General features: G+C 47.1%; 1 protein-coding gene across 1 annotated transcript in view; it reads left to right on the forward strand.

Annotated features, from left to right (window-relative positions):
• Positions 1-4,698: 4,698 nt before the first annotated feature.
• Positions 4,699-22,676, forward strand: part of Coro7 (coronin 7) — a 54,964-nt gene continuing 36,986 nt past the window's right edge. The window contains exons 1-6 of the mRNA XM_055604694.1: positions 4,699-4,853; positions 7,618-7,714; positions 9,018-9,092; positions 13,931-14,001; positions 14,437-14,620; positions 15,384-15,460. Of these exons, the coding sequence (XP_055460669.1) occupies positions 4,794-4,853; positions 7,618-7,714; positions 9,018-9,092; positions 13,931-14,001; positions 14,437-14,620; positions 15,384-15,460 (564 nt within the window). The 5' untranslated portion in view covers positions 4,699-4,793. The remainder of the gene's footprint in view (positions 4,854-7,617; positions 7,715-9,017; positions 9,093-13,930; positions 14,002-14,436; positions 14,621-15,383; positions 15,461-22,676) is intronic.

Raw genomic sequence — 22,676 nt, forward strand, 5'->3', positions numbered from 1 at the left:
CTCCAGCCGGCCTCGCCGGTCGCCCCTTCCGGAGGCGAGGCATCCGCAGCACGCGGGGCGGGAGCACTGCGCATGCGCCGCCGTTCCCGCAGCGTAGTACCCTGAGCCAACAAGGGCTGGACTGAGGATGTCAGCTTGTACATTTTCCCTGAATTGGGACTTTTGTGATTTACGAATGGATGCTGCACTTTACTTGTGAACGAGGTGGTTGAGTGTTGCAATTGTAATCTGCCCTGGGTGGGACTACAAACCCCAGCAGACAACGCGGCGTCAGTATCGCAGATTCCGGCATGCAGCGCGCGGCTGCCTTCCCTTGACCCTGAAAATTGCATCTTATTGCATGTTCTCTCGGAAAGCCTCCACCCTGCCTATTGGCTGCAGTTTTTGCGTGTCTGACTCCCGCGCAGCAGAACTTGAAACAGTCAGCTCTACCTACGTTAGTCTTCTCCAAACCTGTAGCGAGAATTTAATGAGTATTGTGAATGTCTACTATGTATCATATACCACATCCTCTTTGTTATCCATGTTCTAGAATATAATGTTAGAGCAATATAATGAGAATATAATGAGACTATGTAATAGAGAATATAATGTAAGTTTGCCCTAGAGGAGCAAACTCACTTCACAGGGACAGCACTCATAGTAAGTGCTATCAAAGGTACACAGTTACAAGCGTACCAGTATCCTCGATCTGTTTCTCAAACGTATAAGGCTTGGCGAGGAGTCAGGGATGGAGCTGAGGAGTGGTACTGTTAAACTATCTGAGCGATAATATCCATACCTGGACTTTAAAAACAAGTGTATCAAGTACATAGAGAGTATTCCAAGTGGCAAAAACTTCAAAAGCTACCAGACATGGTAGGACACACATGTAATAGCATCAGTTGGGAGGTGGAAGTGGGAGGATCAGGAGTTCAAGACCATTTTCAGTATATATAGCAAAATCGAGACACTCTGGACTGCATGATAACCTATGTTAGAGTTAGGTCCAAAGGAAACTCTAACTCCCCAAACTCCAAAGGGCAGTCCAAATATCCAGAACTGGACTATGGAGGACTTCTGGTGGTTAGATAAACGCCAGCTGGGCAGGCAGTAGTGGTGCCGGTATTTAGTCCCAGTACTTGGGAGGCAGAGACAGGTCTACAGAGTTTGAGGCCTGATCTACAGAGCGAGTTCCAGGACAGCCAGGATTATGCAGAGAAACCTTGTCTCTTGAAAAAAAAAAAAAAAAGAACAAATAATAAGAAGAAATAAAAATAGATAAATTCCAGAATTTCTCAGGAACTTGTGAAGCTGGTTCCCCTTTACCAGGAGGAGTCGTTTCCCTTATTACCGGCACAAAGGCAAGTGACCTTCTGTGATGCCTATTAGCATTCCAAAGCACATCTGACTTCCAGGCGCCTACAGTATTCCAAGTACCTGTAACACACTTCAGAGTCCATGCTGGCCCTTCCTCTTCATCTACTCTAAATTCTCCCAACTCATGAGTTTCCCTTCCCACGGCTACTCATTTTCTTTACATATAACCATGCTGTTTTCAATGTTTCTCTCTGTCTTCCTGTTGGTCTCCATGTCTGTCTGTCTGTCTTCATCTCTCTATCTGCTCCTGCTTCTCTCATGACCAGATCCAGCATACTATGGAGCAGTCATGCCATCAGTTTATACAAAAGTAACTTTAAAAAACTGCTATCTGAGCTGGGCATGGTGTTGAACACTTGTAATCCCAGCACTTCAGAGGCAGAGGCAGACAGAGCTCTGTAAAATCAAGGCCAGCCTGGTCTGCAAAGCAAGTCCGGGAAGTCACAGCTACACAGAAAAACCCTGTCTCAAAAAAACAAACAAAACAAAACCCACACACAAACAAACAAAACCCACACACAAACAAACAAAACCCCCTGCTATCAGAAAGTGTTGAAGTTTATGCTTAAGCCTTAAATTTAGCATATGAAGTTAGAAAGCTAGACTGGGCCTGGGTGAAAGTTAAAATTTCACCATTCTCCCGAATAAAAGGAAGGCAATTTGACAGCTCATGAATGGGTTTAGGATAATCAATGGAGACACACACACACACACACACACACACACACACACACACGCCCTCCTGTCTCCCTTAAATCTCAGCACTCAGGGAGGCAGAGGCAGGAGGCCAGCCTGGCCTACAAAGGGAGTCCAGGACAGACAATGCTACACAGAGAAACCCTGTTTCAAAAAACAAGCAAACAAACAAACAAAAAAAATCCTGTCTTGAAAAACCAACAAAAATAAAGAGTCAAAGTGCTCAAATACTAGGCCCTCCTGTGTGTCCTACAACTTTGTTTATCCTTATATTGCCCAGGCTAGCTCCAAACTAAACTGTGGGCTCCTCCCACTCACCCTTGAAAACTTCTAAGATTACAGATGTATACCACCTAACCCTGCAAGAATCGGTTTTATCGGAGCTAGAGAGATGAATCAGCAGTTAAGAGCTCGGGCTGCTCTTCCGGAGGATGTGAGTTTGATTCCTGTACCAGGGAGCTCTTGACAACCTGTAACCTGGTTCCACGGGTTGCAATGCCCTCTTCAGCCTCCACAGGCATCTTCACACAGGTGGTGCACACACAGATGAGCAGGCAGGAATACACACCCGAATAAAAGTAAATGGCTTCGCAATTAGGAGCACTTGTTCCACTTATTCTTGCAGAAGACCCAAGTTTGATTGCCAGCACCCATAAGGCATTTCACTACTGTTCATAACTCCAATTTCAGAGGATCCAACAGCTCTGACTCAAGCTCTCATGTTTGCAGAGCAAGCACAATTACCCACTGAGCCATCTTCCCAGTCCTGCCTCTTTTCTTTTTTCTTTCTTTCTTTTTTCTTTTGTTCATTCTTTCTTTCATTCTTTTTTTTTGAGATGGGGCTTAGTAGCCGAGGCTGTTTGACAACTCACTATGCAGCCCAAGATGGCCTCAAATTTGTTATGTAACTGAATCCAGCACTGAACTCCTGATTCTCTGTGTCTCTCTCTGTTGGATTTACAGATATGCACAACCATCTCAGGCTAGGATATCCTTTGAGTTTAATTTTTTTCCCTTTATTTTTATTTTAGGTGTGTGGGTGTTTGCCTATGTATCTGCAACACATGCGTGCAGCGTCCTTGGAGGCCAGAGGCTATTGAATCCCCGGGGACTGCAGTTACCGGCCATTGTGAGCCACTGTGTGGGTGCTGGGAATGGAACAAGAGTCCTCTGGAAAAGCAGCCAGTGCTGTAAGTGCTGAGCCATCTATACACACACACACACACACATTTTTGGCAGTGGGCAGTAGCTTCCTATGCCTTCTTCTTTCTCTCTCTCTCTCTCTTTTTTTTTTTTGAGACAATGAAGCCCAGAACTATGTAGACCAAGCCGGTCTTGAACTTCTGATCCTCCTCCTGAGTGCTGAGGCTATAGGGCTATGCCTCCTATCTATTTAATACAGTGTTGGGGGATGGAACCCAGGGCTTCATGCATACCTGGCAAGCATTCTACCAACTGAGCTACATCCCCAGCTAAAATCCCTTTTAAAGGAAAAAAAAAAAAAATGATGATCACAGATATTGAAAATAAAGCTATATATCTCTAGTGTGAAAATATAGCATTATGAAATGTGCATTTTTACCCAGGCAATGGTAGTGCAGGCCTTTAATCTCAGCACTTGGGAGGTAGAGGCAGGAAAGATCTCTGAGTTCAGGCCAGCCCAGTTTACAGAGTGAGTTCCATTACATCTCTACACAGAGAAACCTTGTCTCGGAAAAATTAAAAAAATAAAAATAAAAAATAAATAAAAGTACATTTCTATTTAAACTCCCTTTAGTGTGGATGATTATCACTCAAAATGCTGAATCTCTTGTGTCTCTCACAAGAAAAAGCTTTTAAAAACGATTTATTGTTTTTTTATGCATTTTGCTTGTATATATGTATGTATCACTTGTGCCCAAGGAAGTGAGATAAGGGTGTCAGATCTCCTGTAACTCGTGTTACACACATTTGTGAAACATCATGTAGCTGCTGCAACCAAATTTAAATCCTTTGGAAGAACAATCAATACTCTACCCGCGGAGCCATCACACAAGCCTCTAAGTTTTTAAAGATTAATTAATTTGTTTAAGACAATGTCTCTCTATCCCTGGCTGGCCTCAAACAGGTACACACCTTTAATCCTAGAACTCTGGAGGCAGAAGCAGGCGGATCTCTGATTTAGGGGCCTGCTTAGTCTACAGAGCCAGCTCCGGAACAGCCAGGGCTACGGAGAAAGAAACCCTGACTTGAAAAACAAACCAAAACACAAGAGAGAGATTCTCAGTGGTCCTTACTGTTATGAGGCCAGCTGCTTATCCTCAGTTTCTAGTCTAGTTAATTCTGTCCAGCTACTTGAGGAAGTACATAGTGGCACAGGCCGCACCCAGGTCATTGAAAATCCTCAGGGACTGATCCCGCGGCAATCGAAGAGTGGTCTCTTCGGGGAGACTGCTGAGGCTCACATGACCTCCGACCGGTGCAGTAGTCCCCAAGGCATCAGGGTGTGATTTCTCGGGGCCGCCCGGCAGCTATTGGCCGAGAGGCGGGGCTAGCGGCCGACTCGCGGAAGAAGAGCGATTCGGGGCGTGTCCAGGCGGGCCGCAGTAGCTCCCGATTGGTTAGCAGCATGTCGGGGCGTGTCCTCTCCAAACTGAGGACCGGTGGCCGTCTGCAAGAGTACGGAGTGGCTTCTCAGCGTGCACCTGAGAACAGGCGCCCCTAGTCCTCGAGTCTGCACTTGTTCTGTCCCAGCCGCCATGAACCGCTTCAAGGTGTCCAAGTTTCGGCATATGGAAGCCCGGCCGTCCCGCCGAGAGGTGAGCCAGGCCCGCGGATCCCACTCCCTGATGACTGACATCCCCCTGTGCTTGCTTGCACGGTGGTGCACACTCTGGGCTCCGAAGACCCTCACACCGCCCCGCCCGCCCCGAGCTTTCCACCCGGAAACCGCTTCCTTCAGCTGAACCCAGAGTCCAGGCCGCCCCTTCACTGTCTAGAAGACAGAGTCCGGAGCTCTGGTGACGCGCCCTGCCTGTTGGGTAATCCCAGAGTCGGCCTAGCTGGTTAGCCTCGCCCTGGGACCCACGGGAGGCCTCGCAGCCCACCCTTTCGCTACCAGGCCTCTGCTTCCGGTCGGCCTTGCTAGGAGCTAGGCTGGGAAACTGCAGACACCAGACTTCTCTCTGCTGTCTAGGATCGCCCCTGCCTGGGGCCGGCCTGTGGGAGAGATGCATCTCTTTCTAGGGTCTCAGTGAGAGCGAGGTGTCATCTGGAGAGGGAGCCCCTGGGCCAGGCAGGCTTCCTCCCTCGGGTTTCCGCTTGCTCTTCCTCCTCAGCTGGTGCCAGCTCTTCTTTTACTGGGGTGATGCTACAGGCTGCAGTTGGGGCCTGGAGAAGCTAGAGCAGGTGGATCGCAGAGGAAGTGTCGAGAAAGACAGCACGCTTGATGAAGCACTGGCCTGTCGCTCTCCTTGTTACTTGGAAAACCCTGGGATGTCTTCCGATAACTGGGCTTAGGAATTGACCTCTAGTGACCTGGCAATGGCCCCAAACAAGTTATGACAGCCATGCTCCATTTTCATTCTCTGGACAGTAGCCTTTCTGTACCCACTGCCCAGCCTCTCTAGCAAGTACAGTGAACATTATGGCATTTCCCCTTCCCTGTCACACTTAACAGCCTCAGGAGGAGGATGGCCAACGAACACAATATGAATGCATTGAAGAACAAGAACACACAGGGGTGTGTGGGTGGGCCGTGATGTACAGTGATGAAGTGGAGGTTAACTTAATAGCACTGTGGAGGACAGTGCCTAGGGAGGTGGATTTAAAATGAGCCAGCAGGGTGAGAAGTAAGAAAAGCCCAGTAAAGAAAAAGAAAGTGGACCCAGGGTGGACAGAGGGCATTAGCCAGGCAAAGCATGGTGACAGATGATTACAGGGCAGTCCTGTGTAGGGAGAAGTTGAGGACAGTGTGGAGCTTGAGAGGAAGTGTTTAGTATTTAGATTTGTATTAAGACCGTTATTACTAGGAGTGCAGTAATTACTACCAGAAGGGTCTAGAGAGATCTTCAGGGGCTCTGTGGCTTCTTGGTCCAGGGAACCAGGGGTCTCGGGGAGTGCTTCAAACAGTTTATGCGATTGGAGGTGGGAAGAGCAGGGTATCTGTTCTCCTTTTCAAAGCTATTGTCCGTACAGTAACCGTGAATCAGGAAGGAAAAGCAATGCGTGGTACTGAAATGTGTGTTATTGAAAGTGGACAAGAAAATAAGGAAATGTAAGCAGTGTTGCTGTGTGGGTGCGGTAGCCAGGGGGAGGCAAGAAGGATTGTGGAGCAGTGCTTTGATTCCAGCAGAGGATGGGGACCTTGCTGGTCTGAATTGCAGGGCAAGAGCTCTTCTTCTCTGCGTGTGGGGGTGTTAACATTATTGCCTTTTATTGTTAACACTCTCCAGAGAGTTGGAAGAGCACGACCTGAGGAAGCCAGGGCTTTATCTTCTCCCTGCTGAGTTGGATGTACACAAAGGGTCCTTGGGCCCTTTGAGAACCCTCAGCAGAGTAGCTGCAGAGGCCAGGCCCATCTTCAGTGAGGTTGTCACTTCTTTGTCACCTTCCCCCTCTTTAAACTGAAATATTCCCCCTACAGACACTTTGCACTTCCTCTGACAACCTCCTCCTTATTAGGAAACTGATTTGCTAAATAGAGTCACCCTCCTAGCTACTTAGATTATTTCAGGAACATTTAGTATTTTTTAAGGGACTGAGTGGGACAGACCCAAAAAAATCCAAATCCATATCCAAAGAAATATATCTCTAACAGCACAGCTTTGAGGTGGAGCTCCCTAGGGCTGAGGAAATGACTTTTTAGTAATGGGTGCTGTGCATACGTGAGGACATGAGTTTGATTTCCAGGACCTAGGTGGTGGTGTGTGCTTTCAATCGCCACACACGCACAGACAGGTGGACAGCTGGAGCCTACTAGCCAGCCAGCCTGCCTGACTTTGTGAGTTATAGACTCGAGGAAAGACCCTGTCTCAAAAAACAAACTGGTGGCTACTGTGGAATGACACTGCACGTTCTCTTCTGGCCCCCACACTCACGTGTACACCATATACACACACAAATACACACGGAGAAGATGGAGTCTCATAGAATATGGCCCTTTCTAGGCATGAGCAGAGCAGAGATCTGACACTAACCATGTTTCTTTTTTTTTTTAGGATTTATTTATTTATTTATTAGTTATACAGTGTTCTGCCTGCATGTGAGCCAGCAGGCCAGAAGAGGGAACTAGATCTCATTATAGGTGGTTATGAGCTACCATGTGGCTGCTGGGAATTGAACTCAGGACCTTTGGAAGAAAAGCCAGTGCTCTTAACCTTTGACCCATCTCTCCACCTCCCATGTTTCTTTTTTTGAGGCAAGGGTTTCTCTGTATAGCCCTTGCTGTCCTGGAACTCACGCTGTAGAGCAAGTTGGTCTTGAACTCAAGAGATGTGCCTGCCTCTGCCCGGAGTGCTGGAATTAAAGGTGTGTACCACCACTGCCCGACCACTAACCTTGTTTCTTATTCTTCATTTGCAGGCCTGGATCAGTGACATTCGTGCTGGAACTACCCCCACATATGGGAACCATATCAAATCGAGCTGCAGCTTGATCGCATTCAACTCTGACCGTCCAGGTAAGGAGGCATACGTAGAAGAAAAGGTTCAGGCATTGTCAGCATAGATAAGGTGAAGAAGCAGGGCAAGCTCCATTCACACTGGAGAGTTGGAATGGCCTGGGCTGGGGGGGAGGGCAGGCCTTAGATTCCTACCAACGGTTCAACATAGAGCAGTCAGATAGATTTTGCTTGTATGTAAACCATGGTGGTGGTTCTAGCCAGGCAGGAAAGAAAGTGGCGTGTCCCTTTTCAGACATCCCACAGACAATTCCCCTCCTAGTATTTGGACCTCGGGTGGCTGGGACTGATTACAATGAAGATTGGAAAAGTCCTTTGGCCACGTATAGTACAGTGTGTCTGTTACCTCTGTTACCTGTACTCCAGGAGGCTAAGTCTAGAAGATTATGAGATGTAAGCCAGCCTGAGCTGCATAGACCCTGTCTCAAAGAAAGAAACAGAACAAAACAAACAAAACAGAAAACCGTGAAAAAACAGAAAAACTAAAGAAAACAAAGGAAAGCCCTTATGTTACTTGGGGCTCTCTTGACTTCGTATGACAATGCAGACAAACCAGCTTCAGCACAAGATAAATAGCTTTTTGGCTAATTAGGAATTTTAGGCAGAGCCGGATCCAAAAGTTCACAAGTGCTATCCACCTCCACCCTTTACCCCTACCCCACCCCCATCCCTTTAGTTCCTTCAGGTAGAGTCTCATTTTGTAGCCTTAGATGGCCTCCAGCTTGCAGTGATCCCCTTGCCTCAGCCTCCCAGCTGCCATGATTATAGGTGTGAACTTCCTCACCTGGTTTCCAGTTTTTCTCTTGGTCTCTCAACTCTGCTACCTTGGGGTGCTGGCTTCCTTCTCTGGTGAAGACAGGAGGAGTAGCAGCTGATACCCCAATCTGACCTCTTATATGATATACAGTGCGAGAAAGAAAACTTCTTCCAGTGTTTCCCAGCAGATGGTTCATTCATGCTGGGAAAGAACCTAGGTCCCTTGTGTATATCAGGGAGAAAAGTGTCAACTGATAGAGGCTTTCTGGAGGTCACATGGTTTGGGATCTGGTTTTCTGGAGTCCTTCAAAGGGAGATAAGTGCAACTATTACAATGTTTGTTTTTTAAGATTTATTTATTATTTATACTGTATTCTGCCTGCCTGTATGCCTGCAGGGCAGAAGAGGGCACCAGATCTCATTATAGATGGTTATGAACCATGATGTGGTTGCTGGGACTTGAACTCAGAACCTTTGGAAGAACAGCCAGTGTTCTTAACCTCTGAGCCATCTCTCCAGCCCTACCCCTGTCTTGTTCGTTTAACAGGTGTATTGGGTATCATATCTCTGGAAGGCCGTGGAGAGAACAAGAGGCATGTGAGCTACCTTGGCTGCCATTCAGGTGAGTGGTGCTTGATGATGGAAGCCTGGGGCCGAGGATTCATACGTGCTTGGTCCCGTTGCCTGTGGCTGTTGTCCTCACTGTGTGTTCTGCAAGGTACTTGCTGTCAGAGGCAGTACCTGGTTTGGAATTCTGGCCTGGAGGAGGCAAGCTGGTGTCGCAGTTCATCAGGGTGGCAGGAGAAGGGTGTGCCGTGTCAGTCCTGGGCTCTTAGATACCTTTGCTGAGGACATGGGTACACACACTCGCTCCATACGTCTCCTAACCCTGCAGGTCCTCACTTCCAAGCCCCCTTCCCAGCCAGGCTGCCAGAAGCCACTCAAGAAAGTGGCTCTGCTGGCCTGTGGGGTGGAGATGGGCCCTTATAAAGGGCTTTTGTCCTCTGCAGCTGCTTCTGGGGGTCCCCGGCAGCTTGCCTGGCAGAATGCCCACTTTGGGGAAAGTTTGCTATCCCTGAGGCATTGGCCTTGCTGGCTTAGTCTTTATAGCTGTAGCTGCTATGGGCTAGCTCTCTTGTTGAAGACCTGGGGTAAAAAAAGAGGATAAATCCTTAGTCCTCAGGCAGGGTGAGTAGAGGGAGAGCTGGAAGTAGAGGTGCTGCTCATTGTCAGTTCTGATGATGATGACTAATGTCGTTAATAACAAAAGCCAAGGTTTATGTAGAGTACTCTGGGTGTTTTCCAATCTAAATTTGTTTGTTTACTTGTTGTTTTTCAAGACAGGGTTTTTTGAGCTGGAGAGATGGCTCAGAGGTTAAGAGCACTCACTGGCTGCTCTTCCAGAGGTTCTGAGTTCAATTTCCAGCAACCACATGATGGCTCACAACCATCTATGAGATCTGTGCCCTGTTCTGGCCTGCAGATGTAAATGTAGGAAGAATGATTTATACATAATAAATAAATCTTAAAAAAACTTTTCTATCTGTCCCAAAGATGCAATACTATGAGACCTCTGTGGCACACTATGTACCGGCAATTAAAGGAAAAACAAAAACAAACAAAACAAAAAATCAAGATAGGGTTTCTCTGTGTAGCCCTGGCTGTCTTGGGATTTGATCTGGCTGGTCTTGAACTCAAATATCACCATGCCTCTGCCTGCGAGTACTGGGATTAAAGGTGTGCACCAATATCCCTAGCCGGATCTAAATTTTGTATAAATTTTTTTATGTGTATGAGTGTTTTGCCTGCATGTGTGCCTGTGTATCACATTCATGCCTGGTGCTTGAGGAGGCCAGAAAAAGGTAGCAGATCCCTTGAGGTTGAAGCTACAGATGGATGTGAACACCGTGGGGATTGGCACTCGAACCCGGGTCCTCTGAAAGAACAGCAGTGCTCTTAACTGCTGAGCCATGTCTGTAGCCCACAAATCCAAACTTTGAAAAAGAGTTTTGAGATGTCATTTGGATAGCATATGTAGTGCTTGTTTTAAGTGGATAGTTGATTTTTGTGTGTGTGAATGGTTGTTTTGCCTGAATGGTATTGGTTTTTAGAACTGGAGGTACAGATGGTTGTTGAGTGCCAGTTTTTCAAAGTTACATACAGGTACCAGCATCTCGTTTCTGAGACTTCTGTTTATTTGGATCCCCTTCTGGTTAGAAGCCTCAGCACCGCAGTCCTAGGCAGCCATCTTTACTCTCTGCTTCTAAAAGATCTGTGCATTATTTTCGTGGGCAAGCCATCTGGAAAGCAAACTGTTGGACCACAGCCAGCCAGCCCAACTCCTCCTAAAGCAGCACATCCAGCTGCACCCCCAATCGTGGAAGGCTTCTGGGATTCACCCCGCAAACCTCTTTTTGACTTAAACAGCTGGAGTTGATCTCAATTTTTTACTGAATATGGCAGTGCAGGAACCAGAGCTGAGAGGGTTAACTGGGCTGGCAGTATGGGGTGGAGAGGAAACACAGAGGGGAGCGGTAAGGATAGGGCTGTGGGTGGAGCAACAAACCAGCATGCTACAGCAAGAGGTCCCACTGCTGTCCTCTGTGCTTCCTTCATGTGGGGCGAGCAGTGCTGCTTTCCTTCTAGTCAGGGGAGACAAGGACAGTGAACATGGACAGGCAACCCTCGGATCCTAGCCAGCAGGATCAGGCAGTAAAGAAGGCAGCTGGCATCCAAAAAGGAATGAAATATAGTAATGAAACTGGGTCAGAGTAGTGCACCTTTACTGAGTCCTTGCATACATAGATCTCCCTGAATTCTCAGGACAGCCCAGCAGTTAGTACTGCAGTAACATTCCAACTAGAAAAATGAAGATAGCAAAACCCAAAGGGTAAGAAACATGCTAAACAGCTAACGAAGAGTGGGCTGAGGGTTTGTTCCAGCCAGTCTTACTGCAGAACAGGTACTTGCCAATCTGGTATCGTGTTGTCTTTCCTCAGCTGGAACAGCAGCAGGTCCCATGGCCTCCCCAGCTCCCTACACCCCAGGCTGCTGTAAGTGTCCCTGTTGCTCTGCACCTCTGACTACTGGGTGGCCCAAGCAGACATGCCCCAAGATGGAAAAGGTACAGGGCAGGGAGCCTCCAAAGGCAGACCAGTAGTCAGATGTAGTGTTCCTAGGGTCTCCCATCATTGGTGCCCATGTGTGCCAGAAGGGCACTCCATGTATCTGGAGCAGACTCTCTACCCTCTGTGTCTCGCTGAGTTAGAGCCTTAGCCTCTTTATATTTTCTAACTTAATTTTTGAGACAGCCTCTCATTGGGTTGCCTAGGCAGGCTTTGAACTTTTATTCTTTCTGTCCCAACCTCCCAAATAGCCAGAATTATAGACTTCAAGATGTATGCCATCAGGCCCAGTTTAGGGGGGTTCTGGGGAGCTAGAGCTCAGTTACACAAAAGGACAGCCTGCTGTCAGGGCTCCTACAAAGGAAAAACGCTAAAGTCGCCACTGCCCCAAAGCTACAGACAACAGAAGGTTGCCCAAAGTTGTTCCAGCTTCTGCTTAGGGTGCTGTGTTGACAGGGGCTTACCACTCTCCAGACACCGCCAACTTGGGGCAGTTTCCTCGTAATAAAAAGCATCAGGAGCAGACATGCTATCAGGCTCATCTAGGTCCTGATTCTGGTTCTGAGCCTTAGGTGTTTTAACCCAAAATGTGGGTTATTTTTGTCTGTCTATCTCTCTATCTCTCTATCTATCTATCTAACTATCTATCTATCTATCTATCTATCTATCTATCTATCTATCTATCTAATCTATCTTTTTGTTTTTCCTAGACAGAGTTTCTCTGTATAGTCCTGGCTGTTCTGGAACTCACTCTGTAGACCAGGCTGGCTTCAAACTCAAATCTGCCTGCGTCTGCCTCCTGAGTGTTGGGATGGGTTACTTTTGTTTTATTATTGTTGTTATTATGTGTGTATGTGAAAGAGAGACAGAGTGTTGAGATGCACACATGTCATGGCATGATGGAGGTCAGAACAAACAACTTTCAGGAGTTGGTTCTCCTTCACCAAGCCTTCTAGGGATCAAAGTTAGGTCATCAGGCTTGTGTGGCAAGTGCTCTTACCTGCAAAGGCATCTCACAGGCCCAGTGTAGGTGATTGTATAACTACTACTGATCTGAGGAGGTAGAGGCACTGTGCAGACTTGATGGTGTGAGTTTTTTAAAGCAGGGCGGGGGGGGGGAGTTGGTTGGAGAAATAGCTTACCAGTTAAGAGCACTTGTGGCTCTTCCAGAGGACTAGGGTTCAGTTTCTGTCACCTCATGTGGGCGTTCACAAACATCTGTAATCCAGTTCCAGGCGACCTGATGTCTTGTTTTGGTCTCTGTGGGCCTTGGGCACACACAGTGGTATATAGTCATAAATGTAAGCAAAGCACCTGCATGCCTGATAAAATTCAACATTAAGCTTTTTGCCAAGATGGCGCCAAAAGTGAAGAAGAAAGCTCCTGCCCCTCCCAAAGCCGAAGCCAAAGCGAAGGCCTTGAAAGCTAAGAAATCAGTGTTGAAAGGCATCCACAGCCACAAAAAGAAGAAGATCTGCACGTCACCACCTTCCAGCAGCCCAAGACCCTGCGGCTCCAGAGGCAGCCTCAGAAGAGTGCACCCAGGAGAAACAAGCTGGACCACTATGCCATCATCAGGTTTCCCCTGACCACCAAGTCAGCCATGAAGAAAATAGAGGACAACAACACACTTGTGTTCACTGTGGATGTCAAGGCCAACAAGCAGCAGATCAAACAGGCCATGAAGGAACTATGACATTGATGTGACCAAAGCCAACACCCTGAGAAGGCCTGATGGAGAGAAGGTGGCATATGTTCACTTGGCTCCTGATTATGATGCTCTGGATGTTGCCAACAAGATTGGGGTCATCTAAACTGAGTCCAGCTGGTTAATTCTAAATATATACTTTTTCCGCCATTAAAAAAAAAAATTAAACATTAAAAAAAGAAAAGAAACTGGTCTGAAAGGCTCCATACTGTACTGTGTGAGTCTGTTAATGTGCAGAGTAGGAGTCCTCAGACGTTATCCATAAAGTTCAAGGTAATGTGTATTTTAGGATGCCAAGACTATATAGTTTCTGTCCCAACTCAACTTTGGGTAGCAGGTGCATTACAGTAGTAGAGTGTGTTCAGTGCCTTAGGTTTGCTCCTCAGCAGTTTAAGTAACAAACAACAACAACAAAAACAAGGGGGGTAGTGGGTAGGGGTGAGGGTCAGAGGTTGGGTGGCACATGCGTTTAATCTCAGCCAGCACTGAGGAGGCAGAGGCAGGCAGATCTCTGAGTTTGAAGCCAGCTTGGGCTACAGAGTGAGTTCTGGGATTGCTAGGGTTACCCAGTGGAAGGATCTAGGTCAGAAAGGGACAGTCAACAGATCCATTGTTCCTCCCATACAGACCTGGTCACTGACTTGGACTTCTCTCCCTTTGATGACTTCATTCTGGCCTCAGCTTCAGCTGACAGGACGGTGAGTACGGCTGGTTGAAAGAGTTGCTCATGACCCACCCTCTACAGCCTGGGGTCTCCAAGCCCTGGCCTCTATTCATGCCCTTGCTGGCCCCAAGTGCCTGCTCATAGCTGCTATTGTAATCTGCTCTTCCAATGCATGACTGCCTTGGGGGAAGCAGGCTGGGGTGATGTGTGAAAGGGGAACAGAGCCCACGCACCCACTCACTTGCCATTCTTGCGGGTGTTTGCACACCCTGTGCTCTCTGAGTTGACCTCCCTCTTGTCCATGACAGGATATGTAGCTACCTAACTCTGAACAGCTAAGGCAGGTGAGATGCCTTGTCCTCACATGGATGGGACCTCGCTTGCTAGGACCAAAATAGCTCTGGGCAGGCTTGGCTGTAGCGGTAGGCTCTTAGCACCTAGACTACAAAATTGATCTCTCTTTTTTTAGATAAAGCTCTGGAGGCTCTCTGGCGCTGGAGATGCCCTCCCCTCTGCGCCTGGAGTGGTGATAGGTCCTGAGGAGCTGCCAGTAGAAGTACTGCAGTTCCACCCCACTTCAGATGGTGTTCTGGTGAGCACAGCTGGCAGGGCCGTGAAGGTCTGGGATGTAGCCAAGCAGCAGCTTCTAACAGGTACGGCCACTCTGGAGGGGCTGCCCTTCTCTGGTAGCCCCAATCTGGACAAAGCTTCCTTTCTCTGTTGGTGTTTTTAGTCGGGTGAAAAAAATATGTATCAAGGGTGGGGTACAACTCATTGATGAGTGTTTGCCATGTATTTCGAGGCCCTGGGGTCCATCCCCAGCAACCTGAAAAATAAAACATACCAAAGTATAACGGGCACATAGCACACATTCTAAAGCTTTCTGATACATAGTATTTCCTTCTCTGCTTCTAGTGGGCATCTAATTATACTCCAGACCCCAAACCACAGAAGAGCAAAGGTGATGGTCATGTAGTGGGTTGATGTGTTAGAACGAGCAGAGGTGAGCGTGAAAATGAGAGCTGGGCAGGGAATCTCAGGTTTTGGTTTTTTGAGACAGGGTTTCTCTGTGTTGCCTTGGCTGTCCTGGAACTCACTCTGTTGACCAGGTTGGTCCCAAATTCAGAGGTCCACCTGCCTCTGCCTCCTGAGTGCTGGGTTTAAGGTGTGCACCACCGCACCCAGCTGGTTATTATTAAACTAGAGGCATATTCTGGTAAGGGTAGGCTTAAAGAAGGAAGCCTCTAGGTGCATATGTAGCATGTCTGGATGGAGCTGCCGTCTCTGCCCCACCAGGCTGAAAGACCATCATTGCTGCTGACTTTGCAATTGGAGTTAGCCCAAGGCAGGCCTACCCTCATCTACTTCCCTGGTACCCTCATCACCTGGTACTTGACCTTGGCTGTTTCCCCACAGAGCTGGAAGCCCACAAAGACCTGGTGCAGAGTGCTGTTTGGAGCCGGGATGGAGTCATTCTGGGCACAGCATGTAAGGTAAGCAGTAGCACGCAGCCTTAAAACTTAGCATGGAGCTGGTCTGTGCAGGAGTCCTCATGCCTTGTATGCTCAACAATACGGGCTCAACATTTTCGAGCTCCATCTGAAGCCCTAGGAGAGGGGGCTTGAGGAAAGTTTCACGCTGTCTCCTGCTGGCCTGGCTATTTGATTTTGGTTTTGTCTGGTATATAAGTAAAGCTGTACCAGCTGCCTGAATGGTTTCTCCAAACAGCTTCCATAGCATCCAACTTGCCTCAAGGACAGGACAGATAAGTGGGCAGGTGTAACCTATAACTTGCCTCTGAAAGGGACATGGTGCTTTGAGCTGATCAGATTGGTCATAGGAATTTGGCCTTGGCCAGAGGCTTAGGATGAGAACCCTGAGAAGAGTTCATTTCAGGGGTAGAGAGAGCATGTATCTGTGGGACATCTGGAGACAGTGCCAAGCCTTCAGGAGTAAGAGCTGGTGGTGTTGCAGTGGCAGTGGGCAGGTAGGAAGGTTAGAGCTAGATTGGTGGGTGGTGGTCCATGGTGAGCAGAGTTTGCGCTTGCCATACTTCTGTGGCTTTTGTGTGTATAGAACATGATTGGGGTGGGCAGTGTTTGTACTTAGTTTTGGGACGGTCATGGCAATCAGGGACTGCCTTTGTTCAGGGGTAATAGAGATGGAGGCCATGGAGTATTTGGTGATGATTAGATGTAAGGAGTGGGGATTGTGAGTCTGGATCTTGGGTACCAAGAGCGGAGCCCCACACTGAGACAGACATGCAAGCCCTTCCTGAGAAAGAGTACCTTGTGTGAATGTTCTAGGCGGTACTGCTACCATGGCAACTGTAGGTGTATTGAGCCAGGGTACCTGGAGACATCCCAGTTTGTCTATGGACCTGATGTAATCCTGAGCCATGGCTGAGCAGAGGATGGAAAGGGAGGTGTAGTTTGTGCCCAGGATCAAGGATATTATCTGAAGAGAAGAATCAGCCTGTAAGGAGAAGGTGGTAGTAAGAAGGCAAGAGGAGTGGGGCCTGGGATCCAGGCTGGAGGGCTCAACCAGGTAGCAGTGTAGCAGAGGTTAGGAAACCTGGATTTGAGGGCAATGGGATATGGGACATTTTTGATGGTATTAGGGCCTGAAGAGACATATGAAAAATGGCAACCATGAATGGTAGTGCATGCCTGTAGTCCTAACACTAAAGAGGTAGAGGCTGGAAGACCAGGAGTTCAAGGCCAGCTTGGAACATTTTGTGAGTTTGACACCAGTCTGGACTATAGATCCTATCTCAGATAATAATAAACGGAATGGGGGCCACGGGGCCAGAGAGGGGAATAGGGAATGCAGGAATGCAGGACCAATGAAGGCTTCAAGCCGTGAGTACTTCTAGGCCCATGGCTCCTTATTTCCTATATTCTCATCTTCAATCTGCCAGTTTTTGGAAAGCGCATTTCTCAGTCTTTTATCAAGTATCCTTTCTGGTATTCTTCATTACTCAATAGGTTCCAGACGCTGGCTTGAGCTCTTGAGATTGAAAAGTAATATGACCCCAAGATGCTCTGATTAGTTTATTCAGGTTTAATACTAGAGGATGGGATGCTTCCCAGAAAGTGAGCTTAGCCTTCATCCTTGAAGATGAGGCCTGGCTACAGACAGATGGGTATTTCAGCCAGGGAGCTAGCCCTGATGACAGATCACTCAGGTGTCACGTATCACAATGAAAGATAGCCTCTCCTTCCTTTGAGAAACCTCTACGAACCAACCTCACTGATATGATGGCCCAGCTCCTTCTTTTTCCCTGCTCTGAGCCCCATTTGTCACCAGAACTGGGCAGGAAAGACAAAGTGAGGCGATGATGCTGATTCTTACAGTGTGGACGCTGTGCCTGGCCTAATGTTAGAGGGAGGAAGCCAAGTCCAGGGGACTCATGCTAGTTCCCCATGGAGAGACACTTCCTCTCTATACCTAGAGTTCAAAGCTGCCAGGACAAGAAATACCTGTTTCCTAAGCAGGTAGCACAATAAAGAGCTTGTAAAGTGACGCCTGCTCCTTGCCCTCCTTTCCAGACCTAGGTGTACTACCCGTGAAGATGTACCATCTTCTCCAGGCTGGCACCCGTCAGCACATGGTAGGACTAGTAGATAGCTTGATTATGTTCTCAATTCTGCTTTCCTTTGCTAGAAAGGTGTCTTGAGATCCTAGGTGGAAGTTCTAGTCCTACTAATACAGTACTGGGAGCACAGTACTTGTGACCACAGGCTAGGTGGAGATACCCATGGGTTTACATAGGTGCCCAGAGTGGTGTTAAGAGTGGTGGGTAAGCTCACTCCATAAGAGTGAGTCATAGCCCCTCTTTGCTAACGGTTGTGGACCAGGATTTTTTGTTTTTAATTTTTTTGCAGGGGAGAGGGGGGTTGCTTTGTTTTTATTTTTGTTATTGTTTTTGTTTGAGACAGGGCTTCTCTCTGTAGCCTTAGCTGTCCTGGACTAGGTTTGTAGACCAGGCTGGCCTCAAACTCACAGAGATCCGCCTGCCTCTGCCTCCTGAGTGCTGGGATTAACAGCTGTGCACTACCGTGCTTGGCATGGATCAGGCTTTGATCCTACAGCTTTTTGCTGTTGCTGCTTGTGCTGCCTGACTGCATCCATTTTCCATCAGAGGTGCTTGATTTCTCAGTCCTGTCTTGCCACCTCTGGTATAGGGCAGCTATGCCTCACAGAGGCCACTAGAGGGCGAACAAGCATCACAGATGGTAGGTTTGGCTTGCTATGCGCTCCTGGCAGCCTAGTTAGGCACCTTTTCCAGATCCAGAGCAGCCTTAAACTGCAACGCTTAGCAGCTCAAGTCTCCTCTGTGGAGGTTGTTGCGTGCCAGAGACAGTGTTGCACTTTCAACCCAGCCGCTGCCACCTAGTCATTGCTCAGCAGGCTCAGACTTGCACAGGTCACAGAGCTGCTCAGTGGTGGGGTTAGCATTTGAGTGTAGACCTCCGGCTCTTGTCTGCAGCTCTACCCTTTCCGAGTGAGAATTGTTTTCTCTAGTTCTTAATCTTGGAAATTTTCCATCTCTCCTGTCCTGTATATCTCCTCCTTCTGTTTTCCCGTTCTTACTCTCTTAGGTTGTTCTCTGTCCTTTGCTGTCATTGTCCTGTCTCTGTCCTGTTTCTAGCTCTGGTTGTTAACTCTTACTCTACCTTCTCATCCTCATGTCTGATCTCACGTGGCCCCAGGAGCCCTGGCTGTTGGGGGCAACCCTGAAGTGCACCTGGTGCAATGTGAGGTGCAGTTGGAAAGCTTTTCAGAAGGGCCCTGGGCCTCCCCGACTGCTAGGCAGGCCTGTGTGCCCAGGCCCTCTCTAGCCACTTTCTGCCTTCTGCAGCTGTTTTTGCCCATTGCTCCTCCACTCCCTCTGTCTGCTTCAATGTCTTTCCCCCTTCACATCACATACCAGCAAGCCTGTCTCAGCATCTTGCTTGTGATTTTCTACCTTGTCTTATGCTTGTCTTTGGAGGTTCATCTCAGGTTTCTTTCTTCCAGGCTTTGTGTGTGTGTGCGTGTGTGCGTGCGTGTGTGCGTGCGTGCGTGCGTGCGTGCGTGCGTGTGTGTGTGTGTGTGTACGTACTCTGGCTATAGAGTGCAGCCTCTGGTGTTGCTCTTCCTCCCTCCTGGAACTGGCTGTTCACTGTTCCTTACCAAGCACCTAGACTTTCCTTATATTTGGTCTAACTTTTATTTATTGATAGATTTTTTTAAGATCTGTGGCTTGGGCTTTGTTTACTTGCTTGTTTTATGTATATGGGTGTTTTGTGTCTGTATACCATGTAGGTGCTTGGTGCCCTTAGAGCCCCTGGAGCTGGAGTTACAGATGCTTGTAAACGGATTGTGGGTGCTGGGTATTGAACTTGAGTCCTCTGGAATAGTATTCAGTGCTCTTAACTGCTGAGCCATTTCTCCAGCCGTCTCAAAATATATTTTGAGATAGGATCTCAATAGGCTGGAATTATAGACGGAAGTCACCCTTCTTGGCACAGTTTTATTTTTACTTAACAGACTGTTTTAGAACTATTTTATAAGAAAAATATAGCAGATAATACAGAAACTTTCTATATTTCCCCTCTCTTCACACCCATTTCCTTTATTATTTTGTTGCTGTGTTTAAGATAATTTGTTTTGAGTCGGAGTCTTACTATGTAGCCCTGACCTAGAACTGGCTATATAGACCAGGTTGACCTCATGGAGGTTTGCCTGTCCCTGCCTCCTTAGTGCTGAGATTAAAGGCAAATGTCACCATGTTCAGACCTATTTTTCAGTCTTTCTATATAACCCAGGCTGACCTTGAATTTGGACACCTATTGCCTCAGCCTCCCAAGCGCTGGGATTACCAGCATATCCCACACCTGCTTCTCCTCTCCACCTCTTGCATTGGTGGTATACATTGTTGCAATTATATAGCAATAAATTATTAGAAAGGAAAGTCAAATTTTCAATAGGTTATTTTGTGTGTGTGTGTGTGTTGACATATATGTTGGACAGGGATGGGTGTCCATGCAGAGCAGATGTTGGGTGTCGATCTGTTATTTCCTACCTTTTTTTTTTTTTCCTTTTTTCTGCCTTTTTTTTGAGACAGGGTTTCTCTGTGTAGCCCTGGCTGTCCTGGACTCATTAGAACAGGCTGGCCTCAAACTCACAGAGATTCTCCTGCCTCTGCCTCCCTAGTTCTTGGATTAAAGGTGTGTGCCACCACCATCCAGCCCTCACTATATGTTTATTTTCTTTTATGTGTAAGTGTTTTGCGTGCTATTTGTATGTGCACCATGTCCATGGTTGGTGCTCATGGAGGTCAGAAGAGGGCAATGGATCTACTACAACTGGAGTCAGTAATGGTTGTGAATCACCATGTGAGTGTTGGGAATTAGACCTGGTTCTCTTGGGCATCAGTAAGTGCTCTTAACCACTGAGTCATCACTCCTCTTATTTTACTACTACTACTACTAATAATAAAATGACCAGGCATGGTGGTGCATGCTTTTAATCCCAGCAGTCATAAGGCAGAGGCAGGGGGTTCTCTTTGAGTTCAAGGCCAGCCTGGTCTACATAGTGAGTTCCAGGATAGCCAGGTCTAATGTAGAGACCCTGTCTCAAAAAGCCAAAAAGAAAAAAAGGTATTTTGTGAGTGTGCTAGGGTATAGAAGTTGAGTAGATCAGAGGACAACTTTACGGAACTGGTTTTCTCCTTCCACCTTGACGAAGGTTCCAAGATTCAAACTTGGACCTACAGGCTTGCACAGTATCTTTGTTAGGATTGCTATTGCTGTGAACACTACCAACCAAAGCAAGTTGGGGAGGAAAGGTTTTCACCACCCCAGTGAGCTAGGCCCTCCCACATTAATCATTAGTCAAGAAAATGCCCTGTAGAATTAATTACCTACAGGAAATCTGATGGGGGAATTCTCTCAAAGGAGGTTCTTCTTAACTCTTGGCTTGTGCTTAGTTGAATAAAACCCCAACGAGGATACATGGCAATACATGCATTTATCTGCTGAGCTATCTCACCACCTCCTACACTGTTTTTTTACTTAGTGTCTCACAATGCAGCCTTATGTAGACCAGGCTAGCCTTTAACTCACAAAGCACCTGTCTCTGTCTCCTGAGTTCTGGGATTAAAGGTGTACACCATCACGCCCAGTCCATCCACCTTATTTTTTGAGGCTCTCCTCACTGAACCTGAAGCCCACCAATTGGCTAAACTGGTTAGCCAACGAGCCCCAAAGATCTTTCTGGCACTACTTTTTGGTGCTTGGATTGCTGGTGTGCATGGCTATGCCTAGTACACATAGGCTAGTGGGCCAAACCAGGTCCTCAAGCTTGAACAGTAATAACTAGTCACCTAGTCATCTTCTTAACCCCAGACTGATTTTATAGCCGTAAAAATGGAATACCCGCTCATTAGTTTATATCTTTGGAATCCTTCATCAGAGTTTTGTAGTTGGCCTCATGTTTTGTTGATACTTAGTTTGTAAGATTTATAACTAAGCATTTCAGTTCTTTGGTGCTTGATGCAAACAGTAATGTTTCAAATTTGTAAGTCTGAGGATAATTTTTCAAAATATGAAAATACGCATCTGAGCTGATGGAAACAAAGTTGTGCTATGCTAAAATATAAAATGGAAATGTTGGCCAAACCCTTCTTCCTCAGCCTTCATATCCAGCATTGACTTACTGGTCTGAGCTCAGCTCTTTCTCTTTGCGTAACTCTGAAAGTGTACAAAAACATGGTCACTCATGTGGAGATTTATATTTGTTTTGACCATGGTAGACTCACAGCATGTCATGTGATCTTCAACTCCCTCTTTGCACCTAAAATTTATTATGGCCAAACCTATAAATAGTGGCTATAAACTCTACTGAATTGTTATTTTTCTTTCAGTGATTGCTTGAGGACCTTTTGTAGGCTTGTACACTGGGTCTGGGCTTCACTGCAGAGCTTCGTGTTAGGCACGAGTCCCAGCTTTTTATGTATGTGTGTTTGTGCATGCAGACAGCATGTACAAGCACAGGTCATCCTGCAGAAATAAGGACCTGTACAGGACGTGGGCACTTTATTTCAGTTATAGATTTCTTTCTTTTTCCATCCTAGCCCTCAGGTAATCTTGATCAGTTAGTGCACTGAGAGGATGGTTAGGAAAGATTAGCTTCTTGTGATTCAAAGCTCTTTAAGCTTGGTGGTGCACCTGTAATCCCAGCACTTAAGCTGAGTCAGCAGTGGGCTTGCTGTAATTTCAGGGCTTGCATAGTGTACACACACACCAAGACCTTGTCTCAACAACAATGAAGAACACTTATCAGCCTGAGACAGGGATTACTGAAGCTAAACAGAAAGCCCTTGGTGTGTGTGTGTCTTTTCTGTGTATATGTCTGTATGGATGTGTGCACATGGAGGCCAGAGTTGATATTGGTGTCTTCCCAGATCACTCTCCACCATACTGACTGTGTGTGTTATCCTGCTCATGTGGGGTATGTATGGGGAAGACAAAGGTTGGTGTTAAGTGTCCTTTTTGGTCACTCCACTTTGCTTATTTACTGGGGTGGAGGACACATGCCACATGTGGAGCTCAGAACACAATTTATGGGTTCCATTCTCTCTGTACCATGTGGATTTCAGGGGTCAAACCCAGGTTGTTGGGCGTGGCGGCAGGCACGTTTACCGTTGTATATATATATATT

The sequence above is a fragment of the Psammomys obesus genome, unplaced genomic scaffold (assembly GCF_907164565.1).
Source record: "Psammomys obesus unplaced genomic scaffold, mPsaObe1.curated_primary_1811, whole genome shotgun sequence".
Classification (NCBI taxonomy): Eukaryota; Metazoa; Chordata; class Mammalia; order Rodentia; family Muridae; genus Psammomys; species Psammomys obesus.